Here is a 23,160-nt window from a genome sequence, read left to right on the forward strand (position 1 = left end):
TTTATCAATATAGAAAAACAGGGTAGAATTCAGTTAGTTATAGTTCTACGTTAAATGTATACATCATTTAGTCATTATTCATAAAATTCATAACAGTTGTATAAAACGATTCATTTTATACTGGCTCCTTACGCACTTACATTCACACACAAACAGTAGGTATCCTACGCACATACTGTATCACTACCCAGCCGACAAAGATTAGGGAGACCGTGGGAAGCACTCCCTGTCCTCCCTCAAGATTAGGGAGTACTCACTGCCCTCTCCCAAATCTCTGAGGGCCCTAGCAAGGTCGGCACCCAATTTTGCTCAGACAGTCTGTGTTTAAGATACTATAAAGATATATTGTTTTACCCTAATTCTGACAAACTACACACATCATTAATTATACTTTTACTGACTACCCCTAAACAAACCCATCAGATAATAAATGTATGATTCTAATCAATTTCATACAGTTATAATGTTACAGAGTGGAATTATTTCATCGTTATCTGTCAACATTTAAATTACTTTAACAATACTGTATTTACAATCCAGACATCTTCTTGTGTTATCAGTTTTTGTGGGTTGTTTGGAGGTGACATTGAGTGGACTTCTCTTCCCTAGGCTCAGGGTCGGGCTCTGACGATGAGGAGGGTAATGGCGTTGAAGATGGATCTAGCAGCCTGAGCGAGGGAGAGAACGAGGAATCAGGCTCAGGAGAATCTGACCAGACTGCAGGTCTGCTGAATTACTCTACTTCTGTTGCTTGTGTGTGTGTGCGCGCTTGTTTTATCACTTAGTACAATTACAGTGTTGTCACAGTGACACGGCTCTGACCCACCCATTGTCTGTGTTTCAGGTGTGGTGAGTGAAGACGAGCAGTCTGAGGAAGAGTTTGAGGAAGAGAGAGAGAACGGCAACCATATTCCCCCAGGTAGGCATTTCACACACCATTTGTCTGGTGGCAGTCATTTGAACAGGTGTTATTGTCATGTCTGAGAGTAAAGTTCGTTTTCTTGAAGCTTTTTTATCGGAAAAGGTCTAACTCTCAACCAGCTGCTTCTAGATGCGATTTTGTCTTGTTTCTGTAAGTTATAACTGCCTCCTCATTAACCCTCACAGTGCCAGAGTCACGATTTGACCACGATACTGAGGAAAGTGGAGAGGAAGAGGAAGAGGAGGCAGGGGATGGAGACGTGACCCCCCAGTCTGTGTCTCACTCCCACTCAGCCACCCCTGAGCCTGAGGAAAACTACATCCCCGACTCTCCCCCCATCTCCCCCGTGGAGCTAAAAAAGGAGCTGCCCAAGTACCTGCCAGCTCTACAGGTCTGTCCATCTGTCTGGCAGCACACCACACCTGGGTCAAATACCTTTTTATTTTATTTCAAATGCCTGAGGTGCACTTGACCTACAGAGTTCGTACGGTCATTATTCAAATCCTGGAAAAGTCATGAAATGTTTAAATGGTTTTTTCCAGGCCTGGAAAAGTTTTGGAAAAGGATCAAACCCGAAAAGTTATGGAAATTAATATCATCATTTTTCATCATATCAATATTTTACCAATCAAATAAAAAATCAACACATCAGCCAGATTCAGAATGACACTTGAGCGAGTCTGTTTGCGAGCATCACCTGCATGTGTGCGTGAGGAGTCGGCCGTTGCTCAATGAGAGAGAGACAGTCGGACATTGAGGCAGAAGGTAGGCCTAGTCTATAAAATATGATAGAGAACAGACTAATAACTAGTTTGCCAATTCAAAACATATCTTGTACCCTCTAGTTATCTGTTTAGCTATTATTAGCATGCATTCATGTTTTCCTCATGTGATGTCCCAACACTCACGAATAAGGCCATACAAAGTTGATTTACTTTTTTAAATTATTCATTTAAACTATTTTCATGAAACGAAAGATTCACTTCGCCATTTTATTAGTTCAGATTCAGTTAGATGTAGCCTTTATTTTGGATTATTTGGCTTCAACTTGATTTGTAGATACTTCCAGTTTATTTGGCCATCCAATGTATGGGACATTGCAACTCAATAGCCTGAAATGTAAACAATTCTATGGTAAATATGACTAAACTAGAAAAGGTACATTTCCTGAAGACAATTTGTGGGCTTGCTTCAGCTGAATAAAAATAATTGTAGCCTACCATAGCCATTTGTTGTTTGATATATTAAATTAGCAAATTATTTCAAAAGGTATAAAACGTATTCGGTTTTAATGTTGCAATTTTATACGTCAAGGGTGGTCAGCCATCATCCACGATAGCTCGTATTTATGCAGGCTTTTATTCCAGTAGCCTTCTAACAAACCACATTTTAAATGATCTGCTCAACCGGACCTTGAAAAACTGTCTCTGATGTGTTTGAGCAGGGCTTTATCAAAAGCCCGCACAGCTAGTAGCTCTCCAGACTGAGGGTTGACCACATGTTTTATACAGTTGCCTTACAGGTAGTCTACTTTGTGGGGGCTTAAGTGCCTTGCATAACGACAGGATATGGTACATGAGATCGAAGAGCAGCCTCCACGTGTCTACCACGTTGCGCTTACATAGATGGCGGCAATTGTTGGTCATGGAAATGTGGTTAAAAGTCATGGATAACTCAAGAAATTCCGTCTTTCAAAATGTGTATGAACCTGGACATAGCTTGCCTGGTACAATGGAATATTTCAAGAAATGCTCTCACCTGGCAGACGAAATCAAGTGCTTGACAGAAAAGTAATACGTATTTGACTCAGGCCTGTACACACACACGCAAATCATATGGACACATATTGATTGGCATTGGTTTCATGTCATTTTCAGGGCTGTCGCAGTGTCGAGGAGTTCCAGTGTCTGAATCGTATCGAGGAAGGGACCTACGGCGTGGTGTATCGGGCCAAGGACAAAAAGACAGGTATGTGGGCTACCTTGCAATTGACTTCCGATCCATCCCTGGACAGACACTCAAAAACAGGCCTTTCTCTTCTAGATGAGATTGTGGCCTTAAAGCGTCTGAAGATGGAGAAGGAGAAAGAAGGTTTCCCCATCACGTCTCTGAGAGAGATCAACACCATTCTGAAGGCCCAGCACCCCAACATCGTCACTGTCAGGGTGAGGTGCATAGAAATACACATTGAAAATATCATAAATGTTTATTTCTATGGTGAGCAGCACACAACTGACTCAGAGGAACTCCCCCCTCAATAATATATTATTTTGAAATACATTTTGTGTAGCGCCTTTCATACAATGCATAGTAGCCAAAAGTGTTAAACAAATTGACATAATATAATGGCTGTTAAAAAGAAAAAAAGGAATACTAGTACCAGCTAAACTCATCCTTTCTCTCATGTTAGGAAATCGTCGTTGGAAGCAACATGGACAAGATCTACATTGTGATGAATTACGTGGAGCACGACCTGAAAAGCTTGATGGAGACCATGAAACAGCCTTTTCTCCCAGGTAATGTTGTGGGATTCAGTTTGAGTTGCAAAAAAATACAGTACACTTATGTCCTCCAGCCATTTTCCCATGTATTTTGGCTAGGTTAGCGTAAGAGAATTGTTTTAATGTAAGCTTATGAGCTCATGTCTCTTTTCCACTTCCTCTTTTTTGTCGGCCTCAGGCGAAGTGAAGACCCTGATGATCCAGCTGCTGCGAGGCGTCCGCCATCTCCACGACAACTGGATCCTCCACCGCGACCTGAAGACCTCTAACCTGCTGCTCAGCCACAAGGGGATCCTCAAGGTGTAATAATGCCCTGTTGTATTATATATGTATGATGTATTATATTCCATTATAATAATATTAAAACTGCTGTGGGTTGGGAACTTCAGATAAGGATTAGATCATCCATGGCTCAGATGAAGAAATACAACGCTCTAGACTTATTAATGACAAAGAATAATGACTTGAATGTGCGTGAATGCTTGCGTCTTGGGCATTTTTGTAATGTTTGTTCTTTGTTGTGCTGTTCTAGGTGGGGGACTTTGGTCTAGCCCGTGAGTATGGTTCTCCCCTGAAGCCCTACACCCCTGTGGTGGTGACCCTGTGGTACCGTTCTCCAGAACTGCTGCTGGGAGCCAAAGTGAGTCAGGACCTAAGCACAGATCTAGAATCTGTTTAACCTCCCCAAATCCTAACAATTACCATTTGTGGGATGTTATGCAAAACTGACCGTGAATCAATGTCTTGTGAGCGACATAGCCACAGTAGAGACACCTGCATTCAAAACTCTGCCTTGAGTCAAAACATCTCAAGAAACTTCAGTCATCAAAGACCCTCTCCAGTCAAAACAGTGCCATTCTAAACCGCTACCTGAGTGTGAACATTACCGCATCCAGACAACACAACACATACTTTGTATGCCTTCCAATAGTGTCGAAGTCTGTAGTTCTAAACATAGCCTAAGACTACATACACACAGCACCACTACCAAGTCAAAGCTTGTCCTCGCCCAGACTAAACACTCCAACCCAGACTCATGCGGTGCTGTCTGTTACTTAGAATACTGTGGTTTTAGCGAGTGTGTGTTTCTCTCTCCACAGGAGTACTCCACAGCTGTGGACATGTGGTCTGTAGGCTGCATATTTGGAGAGCTCCTTACCCAGAAACCTCTCTTCCCTGGAAAATCAGAAATTGACCAAATTAACAAGATATTTAAGGTTAGCAAATTTGTATCAAAAAGTACATTTTACTTCATACTGTTTGGAAAGTAAAAGCACTTTATATACTCCACTCTTACATCTGCGTGCATTCTTGACAGCTACCACATGTTTTTGTGGGTTTTCCAGTTTTATGATCTCCCCACAAGGTGGCAGAGTTAGGAATAGGATGTAGTCAGATTAAATGGATTTGATTTGACTACACAATGTATTTTCCAAAGAGGGACTGCAGTTCAGTGACCCAGTCTCTTTTAGATAGACATGGTGACGTAACAGACTTGTCTGTGGCGGTTGTGTGACTGGGCTAAACTGTAAAACTCAGATTAAAAGCTGTGGTCTTGACTGTGCTCCAGTACTCCCCCCCCCCCCCCCCATCAGTTCCTAACATACCAGACATAGTGGGGATCTCCAGCCCACACATAAAACATTAACTCCATGTGTCTGTGTGTTGACGCATGTTCTTATCAGGACCTTGGGTCACCCAGCGAGAAGATTTGGCCAGGCTACAACGAGCTCCCTGCTGTGAAGAAGATGACTTTTACAGAGTACCCCTACAACAACTTGCGCAAGCGCTTCGGAGCCCTGCTTTCAGACCAGGGCTTCGACCTCATGAACAAGTACGTCTAATCTACCCATATCTGTTACATTTCTCAGACAAACAAGCTTTGGTTCTTAGAAAATCTCAGTTGAGAAGATTTAATACAAAACCACTGGACTCAATGAACAATGCCATGAAAGTGTAATCTAAAAATGTACTCTCTAAATACTAGCAAGAATGAAATGTTTGCCAAGTGTTGCTATACATAAGTTTGTCATCTTTTGGGTGAATGTTGACATCAGTGCAGTGGAATGTCTTCAGTATAATGACCCAGGAAGTGCAATGACCCCTGGCCAGTGGCTGCTAGCCGTCTCATGTTTGGACTGGAGGATGTCGGTCCTTCAGCCACAAGACTAGGCTTAAGATTGCGTTGTCAGCCTTGTTGCTTTAACTTACCTTGTGTGATTATATGAGATGAAGACTAAACTCAGCAAAAAAATAAACATCCTCTCACTGCGTTTATATTCAGCAAACCTAACATAAATATTTGTATGAACATAAGATTCAACTGAGACAAACTGAACAAGTTCCACAGACGTGTGACTAACATAAATGGAATAATGTGTCCCTGAACAAAGGGTTGGTCAAAATCGAAAGTAACAGTCAATGCAGCTGGTGGCCACACCACTGCAGTGCATCTCCTCATGGACGTCACCAGATTTGCCAGTTCCTGTTGTGAGTTGTTACCCCATTCTTCCACCAAGGCACTTGCAAGTTCCTGGACATTTCTGGGGGGAATGGCCCTAGCCCTCACCCTCCGATCCAACAGGTCCCAGACGTGCTCATTGGGATTGAGATCTTCGCTGGCCATGGCAGAACACTGACATTCCTGTCTTGCAGGAAATCACGCACAGAACGAGCAGTATGACTGGTGGCATTGTCATGCTGGAGGGTCATGTAAGGATGAGCCTGCAGGAAGGGTACCACATGAGGGAGGAGGATGTCTTCCCTATAACGCACAGGGTTAAGATTGCCTGCAATGACAACAAGCTCAGTCCGATGATGCTGTGACACACCGCCCCAGACCATGACGGACCCTCCACCTCCAAATCGATCCCGCTCCCGAGGTCAGGCCTCCGTGTAACGCTCATTCCTTCGACGATAAACACAAATCCGACCATCACCCCTGGTGAGACAAAACCGCAACTCGTCAGTGAAGAGCACTTTTTGCCAGTCCTGTCTGGTCCAGCAGCGGTGGGTTTGTGCCCATAGGCGACATTGTTGCCGGTGATGTCTGGTGAGGACCTGCCTTACAACAGGCCTACAAGCCTTCAATCCAGCCTCTCTGAGCCTATTGCGGACAGTCTGAGCACTGGTGGAGGGATTGTGCGTTCCTGGTGTAACTCGGGCAGTTGTTGCCATCCTGTACCTGTCCCGCAGTTGTGATGTTCGGATGTACCGATCCTGTGCAGGTGTTGTTACACGTGGTCTGCCACTGTGAGGACGATCAGCTGTCCGTCCTGTCTCCCTGGAACGCTGTCTTAGGCATCTCACAGTACGGACATTGCAATTTATTGCCCTGGCCACATCTGCAGTCCTCATGCCTCCTTGTGGCATGCCTAAGGCATGTTCACGCAGATGAGCAGGGACCCTGGGCATCTTTCTTTTGGTGTTTTTCAGAGTCAGTAGAAAGGCCTCTTTAGTGTCCTAAGTTTTCATAACTGTGAACTTAATTGCCTACCGTCTCTAAGCTGTTAGTGTCTTAACGACCGTTCCACAGGTGCATGTTCATTAATTGTTTATGGTTCATTGAAAAAGTGTTTAAACCCTTTACTATGAAGTTATTTGGATTTTTACGAAATATCTTTGAAAGACAAGGTCCTGAAAAATTGCCATTTCTTTTTTTGCTGAGTTTATTTAGAGGGACTGTATGTGCTCTCCTCCCATCAACCTTTCTTCATGAAAAATTACTAATACAGACTAGATGGTAATTTTTCATGAAGAAAGGTTGATTGGACTTTTACTCTTTACAAGTATTTTTGTGGTAGTGGAATAAGTTTAAAACGTTTTACATAAGCCAATAAGTTAAATATAGTCCAAGTTAAATGTAGTAAAATAATTGGTCTGATTATTTTTGTAGAGGACACTATGAACCTAATTACTTTGGATTGTGGGGCAGTTGGATCACATATTTCATCACAAATAACTGCACTCAGACTAGCCTACTACACTTTTTTACACTCCTACATTAATACCACAGTATATGCTAACTGTAATAATAGAGTACAGAAGACAAGGTGTTGATGAACTTTAAAACACATTTAAAAACTTTATTTTATCCCAAGCATTTATCCCTTACTTCAACCATACATGAATTTCTTAATCAAAGAAAAAAGCTGTTAAAAGAATGTTATGACAGGATAGATAAATAAATGGACAGGTGAATAAAGTAAGGATACAGGGATGGAAGACCATATGTATGGAGGGATGAAGGGATAAAACAAGGTTAAGTTGGACTGATTGGTATGATAAAGGAATGAATGTATGGTTGAAGGTGTAGATTGTGTGTGGGATGATTAGTAGTTATTGCTGTTCTGATTTCAGATTTGAATATCGGAGAAGTAGACCAATGTGCCATACCTTTTGAAGTTTTTGTCTACGACGAATTGTTCAGAAAAGTGGTCAAGGTAGCTGATTAGTGTCACAAGTCATAATGTTTACTCTGTGTCTCATGCTAACCCCCCCATTTTTATAATTTGAAAGTTCTGAAAAGTTCCATGGCAGTAAATCCAACAGTGGGAAGTTAGCTAAATTAGTTGACATGGTTACTAAAACAGCTGTACCTCTTGATTGGTAGTAGATATTTATGTTCTTAATTCCTGATTTGAATAACAAAGAAGTAGACAGATGTCATAACGTCTAACTTTTTGTCTAACTTGTTTCGAAAGTGGTCAATGTCAGTTTATAAAAAGTTTCAGAAAATGTTGATACGGTCACTTAAACAGCTGTAAGGTTACATCGGTACCAGATAATTCTGTTGTTTCAGATTTGAATAGCAGTGAAGTAGAGGAAGATGTTTCACCCTCTTAACTTTTTGTGTCAGGGTTTGGCAAAATGGTCAAAGTAGCTGTGTGTCAAGTTGAATTGTTGCATTTACAGTGAATGGAAGTTGGAAGTGATGTCACAATGGGGAGCATTAGAATGTTAGCCTATGAAGACGGACAAAAAGACACACAAATTAATTCATATCAAAAAGCAGACCAGTCAGCACATTTAAGTTTGAATGCCGTTTCTAGCTTAAACTGTCAGAAGAGTAGCGTGCAGAAGTATGACGAATATTTAAAGTCGGGACTTTTGTTTCGCGAGTACCACCTAATTGCAGAAGTGCTGCCATTTTGAGTGACCTCTGCCGCCCTTGACCTTTTCCCTTTCCACTAGGTTCCTCACCTACTGCCCCAGCAAGAGGATCCTGTCGGACGAGGCGCTGAAGCACGAGTATTTCCGGGAGACACCACAGCCCATCGACCCCTCCATGTTCCCCACCTGGCCGGCCAAGAGCGAGCAACAGAGGGTGAAGAGGGGCACCAGCCCACGCCCCCCAGAGGGAGGACTGGGCTACAGTCAGCTGGTGAGGCTGGGTTTAACTCTACATCCCTCTGTCGACTAGGTTTTGACATCTGAGCTTGGTTTCTGTGTTTGACAGATTGAAGACCTACAGCACTTTACTGTGTGTTGTCAAGACGCATCCTCCCACTGCTTAATACTTATTTTTCCAGAATACATTAGTTCCCTGGCATAAAGGCAATGTTCCTCATCAGCTAATGTGTGTGGCTTGTCCTCTCTCCAGGGTGATGATGACCTGAAAGACTCAGGCTTCCATCTGACTACCAGCAACCAAGGGGCTTCTGCCGTGGGCCCAGGGTTCAGCCTCAAGTTCTGAGCTGCGCCTGGAGGGCAGGACACCCTGCGTATGGGAAGAGACATACTAGCCTGGCCAGCTGACCGGACAAGAATCATGGGACATTTCGTTTTTTATGTGGCTGGACTCATTGGGGGAATGGCTTCCGTTGTCAGGGGTCAGCGTACTGCCATCACCGTAACCCTGTGAGGGTGGAGACTGGTCGTCACATAACATGAACGACGGACAAACACACTGTCCCTTTTTTCCCAACTATATGGCTGAATCCCAACCATTGAACTTTTAAAGTATTTTCTCGATTCTGACAAGGTTTAACTTTTATGGAAATGAGGCAACTGTGCGTCAAAACCTAACTACAATTTTGACTGTACCTTAGCTCATGTTGGCTTTTTGTTTTCTGACTTTTTTACACTGCTGAAGAGTACTAGATTTGAAGTCGTTGGTATTTCTTGAGTACTGGAGATACTGTATAATAATGTAGCAGTGTTAGAGCCATGTCGATCCATCATATTATAAGGACTTTACTGTATAACCGATGGCTTACATACTGACCCGGGACATGTTTTTGCTAGAAATAAAATGTGAAGCTTTTATTTGTCCACCTTTTTGCTGGTATTTATAAATGCTGTCTAAGCTAAGCAAACAGCACCACACACTGCTTGCCAAAAGGGAAGTCGAGTCCCCCAAAATTCCCAGCGTTGAATCCAGCTCAATAGTAGCCGTCCCAAGAGTGATGTCATTCTTTGCACTGCACACTTTGTCTCAGGACTTTGTTCTTTCAGGGAAAAGAGCCCCAGATTTCTGTCTTTGTTGAAGTGGCTGCGATTTCTAGGACTAAACCAATAAATTATTTGATTTCTAGCTGGAGGGAAATAAACAGTGCAGTCTCATTCCTGGGAGACTGCTGGCTGCTCAGACTGGAACAGTTGCAAAATGTTCCCTCGTCTGGAGACTCTTTAGAACCAACACAAATGGAAATGTACATTCATCAGTTTTTTTTTCTGCGAGTCCCCTCTAAGCCCTTCTGTGGATTATTACACCTGATGTGTCAAATGAGCATGTAAAGGGAGCTGTTAGTGGAACTGCACCTTCTGGAGGAAAAGTATTGACTCCACCTAAAGGTTAGCTGAGCAAGCTAGATATCGGTGGTGTTCCATATGTGAATAAAGGTCCAAATATTTCCAGTGACTGTAAACAATGTTTGTTTTTAGGTTTACCCAACTTCAATTCAGACAGTAAATTATTTATATGACTTGCATTAAGAGGCAGTAGCTTTAGAATGCATTATCCATGGCTTAATATAGCCAGGATAGGCAAAATTATAAAACATTTCAGGACAATATTTCAAGTTTGAGGTTACTAGCTAGCCTGTAAGTGTTAGTGACCTCTAACTTCAAAGAACATTCTGTTGTTCACATAATATAACAGAAACAATGCCAGCAAGTGTATCTAATTTGTACTCGATTGTCACAAAATGTAATTTTACATCAATATTCAATATACTAATGATCACAGAAGTTTATTTTGCGCATATGAAAATGCATGACATTTTTTTTTTTACATAACATGATTGTTTAGAAATAGAACGTACATACATTAAAATATGTGCCCAAGTGAGTGCAGTCCCCATTTGACCAAGCAATGTTTGTGTGAGCGAACGTGTGCATGGAAATATAATTCCTAGAACGGACATCCACATTCAAGTCAATGGGTGGACTGGTGGCCATTTTGAGTGTACCCAAGAGGGTGCAGTGAAATTGCAGTGGTCTGAGGGACTTATTTTCTAGGAATTATTCTTCTGTGGCCGTGTGTGTGTGTGTGGTCGGTCTCTGTGCTAATACCCAGTGCTTCTGTGTGCAGAGAGTGGCAATTCCCTCAGAAGCGCACACGTACCCTCCAGGAGTAGTTGGTGAGGACCTTGTTCTTTTTCCTCACGATGCAGGTGTATGTGCCCTCGTTGATAGCATTGGCCACAATACTGATGTGGTCGTCCTTTAGGGAGAGGTAGCCAGGGTGGGAGTACTCCAGAAGCTCTCCGTCTTTGTACCAGCTACGGAAACACAAGTAAGTACACCTAGCTTGGAAAAAACTTTCAGAGAGCGCATAATATCAGAATTGGGGTCAAATCCGTTTCAATATAAGCTAATGTTGGTAGGATATCATGATTTGTTCGAAGTGATGTCGGGACTAAATAAGCCATACTCACTATACTTTGCCTTTCTTAGCTGCAATTTTCTTCCCACATCGGAAGGTGAGCTTCTTCCCCTCAGCCACCAGCTTGTGTTTGGTCCGTTGGGGTGTGGGGGTGGGGGCCACAGTGGGGAATGGGAACTCTGAGGAGAGTTAGGGAACACAAGGCTAAAGGCTGAGATATCCACTTCTGTATAAAGTCTTAACCAGACATGACTCGGTTTAGTATGACTCATTTCGCAATGGGGATGTTAATGTTTTTTTCATGACATGTTTACTCCAAAAAGTAAACTAAGAAGCTTCCAGAAAATGCCGTCTTACTAATTGTATACCCTGATCTGAGTGGGAATTTAGGATCATTAAACTTCAAATTATCCCCAAGACATAGGCACTCAAATTAAGTGTAATATCTACCTCCATATTGTGCATCAAAAAAGTCACTGGAACTGGTCAGAAGCCATTTGTAAACGATGGACATTGTCTATCTAGTTAATTTAGGCCAGTGTAAACACAATGTCATGACCAGCTGGAAGTATTTTTAAAAGACAGCCACTAGTTTGGGCTGCAAAAATCCCAAATTGACCTTCCGTGTCTAACCGTCAAGCCACAGTCTGAAATTCCAGTGGTTTGGAGTCACTCTGGAATTTTCCACAGCCGTACAACGTTTTCCAATCAACAATGAGGAACAGATTCGGAGCCAGGAATGGTATCCTCACTCCTCCACGTTCTCCCTTGTTACACACAAGTGTAACAAGGGATATCGGACAAACCCACAACAGTCTATGGCTGCCGGGGTGGAGGAGTCATAAGCTGTGGAGGTTATGGGAATTCAAGCTGTCGAGGTGCCTCACTGACTTCTTTGCTCGCTTACTGTTAGGCAGACTGGATCTCATCAGGAGGTAATTCTTTGTGAATGACTACTCCAGTGGCAAGTATCTAATCTGCCTTTAAATCAGGAGGGCTGCAAACCTTCATCATGGTTCTGCATGGCTGAACTTTGTTGGCTGTGTTTCGCTGCTTTGGCAGACGGTACTGAGCAATTCCTTGCACCAGTAGATTGAGAGTAATCTTTTTTCCTCTGCAGTGCTGCACTTACCGTAACAGAAATCACAGCTGGAGGGGCAGTGCTTCTGCATGAGTTTGCGCTTACTGTCGCAATAGCCTTTCCGCGCCCAGGCTGGACAGATAAATAATCTATCCAAACATCCTACAGGAGAGGAGGAGGAGAAGGAGTGGGGAGAGAGGGACAAGGGAGCAACTTTAGCAACAGCAAAAAAAATTGGGAAGACAATCTGGCTGCACATTTACAATAACTCACTGTATTATAAGAGGTTCGACAATACTCATTAATGCCGCATTTACTTGTAGCAGGCAATGGTGTTGCGTCTAAATTATTTGTGAAGCAGCTATGTAGTGCTCATGAAGACTTAATGAATGATCTATAAAGCCAATATAAATTGGTTCTTTAAAGTTTAAAATGTGCTAAGTACCGATGGTTGTTTTGTGCTACAAATCAATGTAACACCATTGTTTCTCTCTGTCTGTAATACAGGGTTATTTGCTTGTGGGTGCTTGGCATACCGTAGAGTCGGTGCAGGCCCCACACCTCGTCCTGTGTGATGAGCTTGCGCCCCGTCAGAGTTGCGTTCAGGTGCATGATGGCCTTAGGGTTCAGGGAGTGCATGAGGCCCAGGATGTGGCCGATCTCATGAGCCGCTACGTGGACCAAGTCTGTCAGCCACACCCCTGCACAAACAACACAACACTGTTAATTCTGTCTCTGCAATTTATTTTATTTTTTTATTTAACCTTTAACTAGGCAAGTCAGTTAAGAACAAATTCTTATGTACAATGACGACCTACCCCGGACGACGCTGGGCCAATTGTGCGCCACCCTATGGGACTCCCAATCACGGCCGGATGTGATGCAGCCTGGGGAGCATCCTGATAGTCTAAAGTGGCTAAAGTCCTTTCCTTCTTCTTTTCCTCATCCATGGAAATACACTATATATACAAAAGTATGTGGACACTCCTTCAAATGAGTGGATTTCAGCCACACCTGTTGCTGACAGGTGTATAAAATTGAGCACACAGCCATGCAATCTCCATAGACAAACATTGGCAGTAGAATGGCCCATACTGAAGAGCTCAGTGACTTTCAACGTGGCACCGTCATAGGATAACACCTTCCCAACAAGTCAGTATTTCTGCCCTGCTAGACCTGCCCGGTCAACTGTAAGTGCTGTTATTGTGAAGTGGAAAAGTCTAGGAGCAACAACGGCTCAGCCGCGAAGTGGTAGGCCACACAAGCTCACAGAACAGGACCGCCGAGTGCTGAAGTGCTTAGCTCGTAAAAGTTGTCTGTCCTCGATTGCAACACTCACTACCGAGTTCCAAACTGCCTCTGGAAGCAATGTCAGCACAAGAATGGTTTGTCGGGAGCTTCATGAAATGGCTTTCCATGGCCGAGCAGCTGCACACAAGCCTAAGATTACCATGCGCATTACCAAGTGTCGTCTGGAGTGGTGGAAAGCCCGCCGCCATTGGACTCTGTGTCGATGAAGAAGACGATACTGAGATACAGTTGATCTAACAACAAGCTGCAAAGCTCTAAGCCAGGGATGGCAACTTTGATGGGGCTGGGGGCCACAAAAAGTCTACTCATTATAAGGGTCCATGGTTGGAAAGTAGCATAAGCTCATCACCGTGCACTTTCACCACCCTGTAGGCTAAACTGTGCATGCTGTTCCATGTTGCAGTGGGAGGACCACACAACATACCATTGCGTGACTGCAAATTTACCTCGACATCATGGTATCAACATATAATTTCCACCATATCGAACAAATTGTCGACATTTATAACATTTGACACTTTCTGTTTCCAGCACACTTGTGATTTTTTTTTTAAATAGCATTACTTTACTTTCATAACTGTGGATTGAAACGTGGTTAGTGACAGTGGGGCGAAAAACATGAATTTTAAATGTTCTGATGGTTTTCTTGTGGTTTTATGTTTTGTTCAAACTGCCACACTCTCAGGGGTCAAATTCTCATGGAAGTGTACAGTTTGAGAGGCCACTGATCGACAGACATTTTGATTACTTAATATGTTTGAACACAAGTGATGATTATAAATGTTGATATTTCTTTGTTCGGTAGTATACATTTGCTAATACAAGCCACACTAACCAAACTGGCTCCGCGTATGCATCTGCGTGCTCATGTTGATTTTTATCCCCACCCACCCCACCAGACATTTATTTAATTTACCAGCATCCCCATTAGCCAACACCAATGGCGACAGCTAGTCTTACTGTGGTCCGAAACATAACAAAAAAGACAAAGACATATTTTACAATTTACATACAGTGCATGCGGAAAGTATTCAGACCCCTTGACTTTTTCCACATTTTGTTACGTTACAGCCTTCTAAAATGTAGACGCCTCAAGCACTGAGATGCAGTGCCTTAGACCGCTGCGCCACTCGGGAGTGTGTACATATTCATGTAAGGGTTCTATGCCAGATGTTGCAGTGTCATACAATGAATATTACATATTAACCTATGGAATATTACAATACTGATGTGTTTAAAACTGCTATTGCTGCTGAGAATAGCCTCGTAAATGTGAATAAACCAATTGGAGATAAAAAATAAAATAAGTTACTTCTGCTTTTGAGTTCATATTCAGTGCATTCGGGAAATTATTCAGTCCCCTTGACTTTTTCCACATTTTTTTACGTTACAGCCTTATTCTAAAATTGATTAAATAATTTTTTCCCCCTCAATCTACACACAATACCCCATAATGACACTGAAAATAGGTTTTTAGACATTTTAGAAAAATTATTACAAATACAAAACGGAAATACTTTATTTACATAAGTATTCAGACCCTTTGCTATGATACTCGAAATTGAGCTCAGGTGCATCCTGTTTCCATTGATCATCCTTGAAATGTTTCTACAATTTGATTGGAGTCCACCTGTGGTAAATGCAATTGATTGGATATGATTTGATAAGGCACACACTTGTCTATATAAGGTCTCACAGTTGACAGTGCATGTCTGAGCAAAAACCAAGCCATGAGTTTGAAGGAATTATCCGTAAAGCTCTGTGACAGGATTGTGTCGAGGCACAGATCTGGGGAAGGGTACCAAAACATTTCAGCAGCATTGAAGCTCCCCAAGAACACAATGGCCAATCATTCTTAAATGGAAGAAGTTTGGAACCTCAAAGTCTCTTCCTGGAGCTGGCCGCCTGTTCAAACTGAGCAATCGGGGGAGAAGAGCCTTGGCAGAGGTGTGGACACGAGTCACATGACTTGGACTCAAGTCAGACTCGCGTCACAAATATGATGACTTGCAACTCGACTTTGACTTTAACACCAATGACTCGTGACTTGACTTGGACTTGAGCCTGTTGACTCAACCTGACTTGATACCCTCCAAGCCCAAATATTAAAAATTATGCTATTAAAAAAAGTGTGCAGCGCATCAACTCTTAATTTAACGGATTACAGTTTGAATCGGACAGCAGCCAATCAAATTGTGCCAGCAGAGAGAAAGTTGTGCGTGGCAGTGCAGAGTAACGTTGTCGAGTGAATTCAGATGAAGCCCTTAGAAAGAAGATACCCAAAATTATTATTTTCAGATATAAAGACGACGCTGTATCAACAAAAAACGGATTGCAACTTGCAAAACATGCGGGAAGAAAATTACAGACGGAGGCGCAACAATTTCCAACTTTGTTCGACATTTGAAGCTGCAAAAAGTCGTGGCTAATATAGCCGACAGCTATATAATTTATAACTTTACTAGTATAGCATGTAGGCTAACATAACGTTAAATCAATGAGCCTCCACACAGTCAGTCAGTGCGGGAACGTGATCAATGCACCCAAGATTGAGCTACAACTGGCCAGGCAGTTGGTAGCCTAAATCCTGCCTGATGTTACTGCTGTTCCTAAAACCATTGACATACGTTAGGCTACTTTAACCACACAGAGTGTGTGTGTGTGTGTTAAGATTGGCCGATTGTGTACAAGCCTACATTGCCCGATTGCGCCCCATAGCGATCTTCAATAGGTCTTACCCATGTATTTCCATGGAAATAACGTTTATTTGGAAAGTAATAAATATATAGATATTTTTAAAAGCATTCATGATTTGCGTAACTGTAATATACTAACTATTACTCTTGTTAAGAATATGAAATGGTATTACATTTGGTGAAGAGCACATTATGACTAGTTTAGGACTTGAGACTTGATACTTGACAGTCTTGACTTGGGACTTGAGTGCTAAGACTTGAGACTTACTTGTGACTTGTAAAACAATGACTTGGTCCCACCTCTGGGCCTTGGTCAGGGAGGTGACCAATAACCTGATGGTCACTCTGACAGAGCTCCAGAGTTCCTCTGTGGAGATGGGAGAACCTTCCAGAAGGACAACCATCTCTGCACCCACTCCTCAGTAAAAAGTACATGAAAGCCCGCTTGGAGTTTGCAAAAACACCTAAAGGACTCTCAGACCATGAGAATCAAAATTTTCTGGTCTGATGAAACCAAGATTGAACTATTTGGCCTGAATGTCAAGCTTCACATCTGAAGGAAACCTGGCATCATCCGTACGGTGAAGCATGGTGGTGGCAGCATTATGCTGTGGGGATGTTTTTTAGCGGCAGGGACTGGAAGACTAGTCAGGATCGAGGGAAAGATGAACGGAGCAAAGTACAAAGAGATGCTTGATGAAAACCTGCTCCAGAGCGCTAAGGACATCACCTTCCAACAGGACAACTACCTCAAGCACACAGCCAAGACAATGCAGGAGTGACTTTTGGACAAGTGTCAATGTCCTTAGTGGCCCAGCCAGAGCTCAGGCTTGAACCTGATCGAACATCTCTGGAGAGACCTGAAAATAGCTGTGCAGTGACGCTCCCCATCCAACCTGACAGAGCTTGAGAGGATCTGCAGAGAAAAATGGGAGAAACTCCCCAAATACAGGTGTGCCAAGCTTGTAGCGTCATACCCAAGCTACCAAAGGTGCTTAAAACCTGTTTTTGCTTTGTCATGATGGGGTATTGTGTGTAGATTGATGAGGAAAACAGACAATTTAATCAATTGTAGACTAAGGCTGTAACGTAACAAAATGTGGATTGTGCCATGAGGAGTTCACTTGCGCTGTATAAGGTGGGAGTTCCATGCAATCATGGCTCTGTATAACATACTGACCAGACCACTCACGCGCATGTTGATTTTGTCAACCCACACCAGACGTGACCAGGACACGCAGGTTGAAATATCAAAACAAACTCTGAACCAACTATAATAATTTGGGGATAGGTCGAAAAGCATGAAACATGTATTGCAATTTAGCTTGCTGTTGCTACCTAATTTCTCCTGGGATATAACATTGGATTGTTATTTTACCTGAAATGCACAAGGTCCTCCGACAATTTCTCCGACAATTAATCCACCGAGTTCATTTCTTGTAATCTCTCCTCCTTCAGGCTGCTTCTTCTTCTTCTTTGGACTTTATATGGCGGTTGGCAACCAACCTTTTAAGGTGCTTTACCACTACCAACTGGACTGGAGTGTGAACCTCAGTTCATCTTTCAATCACGCTCTTGGGTAAATGCTTCCTAAAAACCAATGAGGAGATGAGAGAGGTGGGACTTTCAGTGCGTCAAGCGTCACAAATATATATATTCTATTTTAGCGCCTGGCTACGCAGACGATCGTTGATGCATCCGAGCAGTGTGAGTGCAATCATTGAATAACATGTATGTGTACATTTATTTTGCAATGCTCGCGCACACGACGCGAGAGGTGTGGTCAGCACGTAATACTGTACGTTTCCTTGAATTCTGGACTGGGACTGTGAAAAGGTTAAAATACCAAAACCAACTGTGAACCAACTACCGGTATATTAATTTGGGGACAGGTCAAAACACTCATGGACATTTAGCCAGCTTTCTGTTAATTCTTCCGGTGAGATAAACATTGGGTTGATATTTTACCTAACATGCATATGGTCATTCAAAATAGTTTATTCTCTACTCCGACAATTAATTCACAGATAAAAAGGGGAAACCTAGTTAGTTTTTTATTAATTTTCTTTTAATAATCTCTCCTCGTTCATCCTTCTTCATCTGTGGATTTTATATTGCGGTTGGCAACCAACTTTAAGGAGCATTACCACCACCAACTGGACCTTGTGCATCTTTCAGTCACCCACGTGGATATCTGCTTGTAAAAACCAATGAGTTGTCAAGTGTCAACCAAGTTCTATTTTAGAGCCTGTCTATGCAGACGCCCGCTGACGTACGCAAGCAGTTTGGATGAATAGATTGAATGTGTCCATTTATTTGACTAACAAAAGGGCCCCTGGCTCTAATTCGACCTTGATTACTACATGTTTAGATAGCTGGCCGCTAGACTAATTCACCAATCTATGTTAGCTAAAATGTTTAGCTAACATGGGCTAATTCAGTGACCGACATAACAAAAGAAAAACAACCAAATTGATCCGAGGGCCTTCAAAAGGGCCAGTTGCCCATCCCTGCTCTAAACTCACAGTAACCAACCATTACACATTTAGGAACAGTATTACACTGTCTACTTTTCCAGCTTCAAGACATAATTACCAACTACAGTGTCTACTACAATTTATTCAACCCAGTGCATCTGACAATAATTGAGCTGGACATCCTGCAAGTAGCTTTGGTGCTGAGTCCACAACAGCAGTTTACAAAAACTCAGAAAAAGGTACATGCCTTTTTTCCAGCTGAAGCGCATGTTTCCCAGAATCCAATACTCATGGTCGTCAAAGTGGATCTCCCCCGTCGGGGGGAAGAAGGCGTGGGCCAGTTCACCGGTAATGCCGTCAAAACAGTGGTGCAAGTAGGACTGCAGACAGTCTGTGTGGTTGATGGGGTAGAAGCCTGCCAAAAAGAGAGAGCTGTGCCTTAGTCAGAGCAGCCAAGAGGCAAAACACACCCTCCAGCCTTTTCAGCCTCTATCTCATTCTACATACAGTCTAGGAGATGATGGATTTCAAAGGACAAACTTCTCAATCCCCCTGGGGATGACAGACATTTCTCACATTTGCACCAATAATGTATTTATGGAACAAGAGTCCCAGACCGTGGTGCTCCCACTGAGACAGCTTCTGCATGATTTAGGGCACTTGAAAATTATTTCACATGCTTGAAGGTGCTCAAGACTCTTTCTCAGGCATAATTCACACTGAACATTAGATAAATAAACAGTAGAGGCAGATTTGTTCAATTCAAATGCTGATGGCATTTCAGACCCATTTCACTGTGTAGGCCTTCTACTAGAATAGGACTATATGGCAGTCATAATGCCTGATATGCTTTAGGTACAGTATGTTTGTTGTGCCCCCACCTATCTTGATGTCTGCCTCCTGGTCAGTGGGAACCTCTCTAAAGCTGAAGGGTGAGACGTCACTCCACATAGTGAAGGCTTTGGCGATACCCCGTCGCGTGTCACTGGCATTCATCAGGTTCCTTGGGAAAGAGAGCAGCCTGCACAGACACAATGTGATTATCTGGGGAAACAACTTGGCATATTACAACAGCAGAAATCAGTTACAGTGGAAAGAAAAAGTTTGTGAATGACCTGGAATTCTGCATAAATTGGTCATAAAATGTTATCTGATCTTCATCTAAGTCACAACAATAGACAAACAGTCTGCTTAAACTAATAACACAAACAATTATAATTTTTCATGTCTTTATTGAACACACACTTTATGTAAACATTCACAGTGCAGGTTGGAAAAAGTATGTGAACCCTTGGATTTAATAACAGGTTAACCCTCCTTTGGCAGCAATAACCTCAACCAAATGTTTTCTGTAGTTGCGGATCAGACCTGCACAACGGTCAGGAGGATTTTGGACCATTCCTCGTTACAAAACTGTTTCAGTTCCACAATACTCTTGGGATGTCTGGTGTGAACCGCTCTCTTGACGTCATGTCACAGCATCTCAATCAGGTTGAGGTCAGGACTGACTTGGTCACTCCAGAAGTCTTATTTTCCTCTGTTCAAGCCATTCTGTTGTTGATTTACTTCTGTCTTTGGGTTGTTGCATCACCTAACTTCTGTTGAGCTTCAATTGGCGGACAGATAGCCTTACATTCTCCTGCGAAATGTCTTTAATAAACTTGGGAATTCAATTTTCCGTCGATGATAGCAAACGGTCCAAGCCCTGAGGCAGCACAGCAGCCCTAAATCATGATGCTCACTCCACCATAGTCTACAGTTCGGATTAGGTTTTGATGTTGATGTGCTGTGCCTATTTTTATCCACATGGTGTTGTGTGTTCCTTCCAAACAACACAACTTTAGTTTCATCTGTCCACAGAATATTTTGCCAGTAGCGCTGTGGAACATCCAGGTGATCTTTTGCGAACTTCAGACGTGCAGCAATGTTTTTTTTGGACAGCAGTGGCTTCTTCCATGGCGTCCTCCCATGAACACCATTCTTGTTTAGTGTTTTACGTATTGTAGACTCGTCAACAGAGATGTTAGCATATTCCAGAGATTTCAGTAAGTCTTTAGCTGATACTCTAGGATTCTTCTTAACCTCATTGAGCATTCTGCGCTGTGCTCTTGCAGTCATCTTAGGGAGAGTAGCAACAGTGCTGAAATTTCTCCATTTACAGACAATTTGTCTTCCGTGGAATGACATTTAGAGATACTTTTGTAACTCTTTCCATCTTCATGCAAGGCAGCAATTCTTAATCTTAGGTCTTCTGAGATCTTATTTGTTCGAGGCATGGTTCACATCAGGCAATGCTTTTTGTGAATAGAAAACTCAAAACTTTTTATGGGGAAGGGCATCTCTAACCAAAATCTCCAATCTCGTCTCATTGATTCGACTCCAGGTTAGTTGACTCCTTGGAGAACTCATTAGACTAGAGGTTCACATACTTTTTCCAACCTCCACTGTGAATGTTTAAATTATGTATTCAATATAGACAAGAAAAATACAATAATTTGTGTTATTAGTTTAAGCACACTGTGTTTGTCTATTGTTGGGACTTACATTTTGATCTGATCTTCATCTATGTCAAATTTATGCAGAAATCCAGGTAATTCCAAAGGGTTCACATACTTTTTCTTGCCACTATAAATCAATGGGCACTATCAAAACACCTGAAATTCACAAATTCTGATTAAAGCTCTTAGACAACTGTCCCTCGTAAATACAGCTGAAGTCGAAAGTTTACATACACGTAGGTTGGAGTCATTAAAACTAGTTTTTCAACCACTCCACAAATGTCTTGTTAACAAACTATAGTTTTGGCAAGTTGGTTAGGACATCTTCTTTGTGCATGACACAAGTAATTTTTCCAACAATTGTTTACAGACAGATTATTTCACTTATAACTCACTGTATCACAATTTCAGTGGGTCAGAAGTTTACATACACTAAGTTGACTGTGCCTTTAAACAGCTTGGAAAATTCCAGAAAATTATGTCATGGCTTTAGAAGCTTCTGATAGGCTAATTGACATCATTTGAGTCAATTGGAGGTGTACCTGTGGATGTATTTCAAGGCCTATCTTCAAACTCAGTGCCTCTTTGCTTGACATCATTGGAAAATTAAAAAGAAATCAGCCAAGACCTCAAAAACAAAACGTTAGACCTCCACAAGTCTGGTTCAACCTTGGGAGCAATTTCCAAATGCCTGAAGGTACCACGCTCATCTGTACAAACAATAGTACGCAAGTATAAACACCATGGGACCACGCAGCCGTCACACCGCTCAGGAAAGAGACATGTTCTGTCCCTAGAGATGAACGTACTTTGGTGCGAAAAGTGCATATCAATCCCAGAACAACAGCAAAGGACCTTGTGAAGATGCTGGAGGAAACAGGTACAAATGTATCTATATCCACAGTAAAACAAGTCCTATATCGACATAACCTGAAAGGCCGCTCAGCAAGGAAGAAGCCACTGCTCCAAAACCGCCATTAAAAAAAAGCCAGACTACAGTTTGCAACTGCACATGGGGACAAAGATTGTACTTTTTTGGAGAAATATCCTCTGGTCTGATGAAACAAAAATAGAACTGTATGGCCATAATGACCATCGTTATGTTTGGAGGAAAAAGGGGAATGCTTGCAAGCCGAAGAACACCATCCCAACCGGGAAGCACGGGGGTGGCAGCATCATGTTGTGGGGGTGCTTTGCTGCAGGAGGGTCTGGTGCACTTCACAAAATAGATGGCATCATGAGGGAGGAAAATTATATGGATATATTGAAGCAACATCTCAAGACATCAGTCAGGAAGTTAAAGCTTGGTCGCAAATGGGTCTTCCAAATGGACAATGACCCCAAGCATACTTCCAAAGTTGTGGCAAAATGGCTTAAGGACAACAAAGTCAAGGTATTGGAGTGGCCATCACAAAGCCCTGACCTCAATCCTATAGAAAATTTGTGGGCAGAACTGAAAAAGCGTGTGCGAGCAAGGAGGTCTACAAACCTGACTCAGTTACACCAGCTCTGTCAGGAGGAACGGGCCAAAATTTACCCAACTTATTGTGGGAAGTTTGTTGAAGGCTACCTGAAACATTTGACCCAAGTTAAACAATATAAAGGCAATTCTACCAAATACTAATTGAGTGTATGTAAACTTCTGACCCACTGGGAATGTGATGAAAGAAATAAAAGCTGAAATAAATCATTCCCTCTACTATTATTCTGACATTTCACATTCTTAAAATTAAGTGGTGATCCTAACTGACCTAAGACAGGGAATTTTTACTACGATTAAATGTCAGGAATTGTGAACAAAGTTTAAATGTTTTTGGTTAAGCTGTATGTAAACTTCTGACTTCAA

At 42.3% G+C, this 23,160-nt stretch overlaps 2 protein-coding genes across 9 annotated transcripts in view; one reads left to right on the plus strand and one right to left on the minus strand.

Annotated features, from left to right (window-relative positions):
* LOC120059275 (cyclin-dependent kinase 11B-like) overlaps positions 1-9,695 on the plus strand; it is a 31,190-nt gene extending 21,495 nt beyond the window's left edge. For all 6 annotated transcript variants that reach the window (XM_039008199.1, XM_039008198.1, XM_039008201.1 and 3 more), the window contains 12 exons: positions 610-723; positions 845-919; positions 1,108-1,313; positions 2,800-2,890; positions 2,966-3,087; positions 3,333-3,438; positions 3,602-3,723; positions 3,956-4,063; positions 4,524-4,640; positions 5,109-5,257; positions 8,617-8,806; positions 9,026-9,695. In XM_039008199.1, the coding sequence (XP_038864127.1) occupies positions 610-723; positions 845-919; positions 1,108-1,313; positions 2,800-2,890; positions 2,966-3,087; positions 3,333-3,438; positions 3,602-3,723; positions 3,956-4,063; positions 4,524-4,640; positions 5,109-5,257; positions 8,617-8,806; positions 9,026-9,118 (1,493 nt within the window). In that variant the 3' untranslated portion in view covers positions 9,119-9,695. The remainder of the gene's footprint in view (positions 1-609; positions 724-844; positions 920-1,107; positions 1,314-2,799; positions 2,891-2,965; positions 3,088-3,332; positions 3,439-3,601; positions 3,724-3,955; positions 4,064-4,523; positions 4,641-5,108; positions 5,258-8,616; positions 8,807-9,025) is intronic.
* The window catches only part of LOC120059277 (matrix metalloproteinase-23-like), a 33,016-nt gene continuing 17,288 nt past the window's right edge, over positions 7,433-23,160 (minus strand). The window contains exons 2-7 of one of the 3 annotated variants that reach the window (XM_039008207.1): positions 19,698-19,837; positions 19,064-19,231; positions 12,869-13,033; positions 12,384-12,494; positions 11,304-11,430; positions 7,433-11,147 (exon numbers count right to left, since the gene is read on the minus strand). In XM_039008207.1, coding sequence (XP_038864135.1) covers positions 10,973-11,147; positions 11,304-11,430; positions 12,384-12,494; positions 12,869-13,033; positions 19,064-19,231; positions 19,698-19,812 — 861 coding nt within the window. In that variant the 5' untranslated portion in view covers positions 19,813-19,837 and the 3' untranslated portion in view covers positions 7,433-10,972. The remainder of the gene's footprint in view (positions 11,148-11,303; positions 11,431-12,383; positions 12,495-12,868; positions 13,034-19,063; positions 19,232-19,697; positions 19,838-23,160) is intronic. The other 2 variants (XM_039008206.1, XM_039008204.1) reach the window with 2 other exon arrangements.

This window comes from Salvelinus namaycush, chromosome 14, assembly GCF_016432855.1.
Source record: "Salvelinus namaycush isolate Seneca chromosome 14, SaNama_1.0, whole genome shotgun sequence".
NCBI classification, from domain to species: Eukaryota; Metazoa; Chordata; class Actinopteri; order Salmoniformes; family Salmonidae; genus Salvelinus; species Salvelinus namaycush.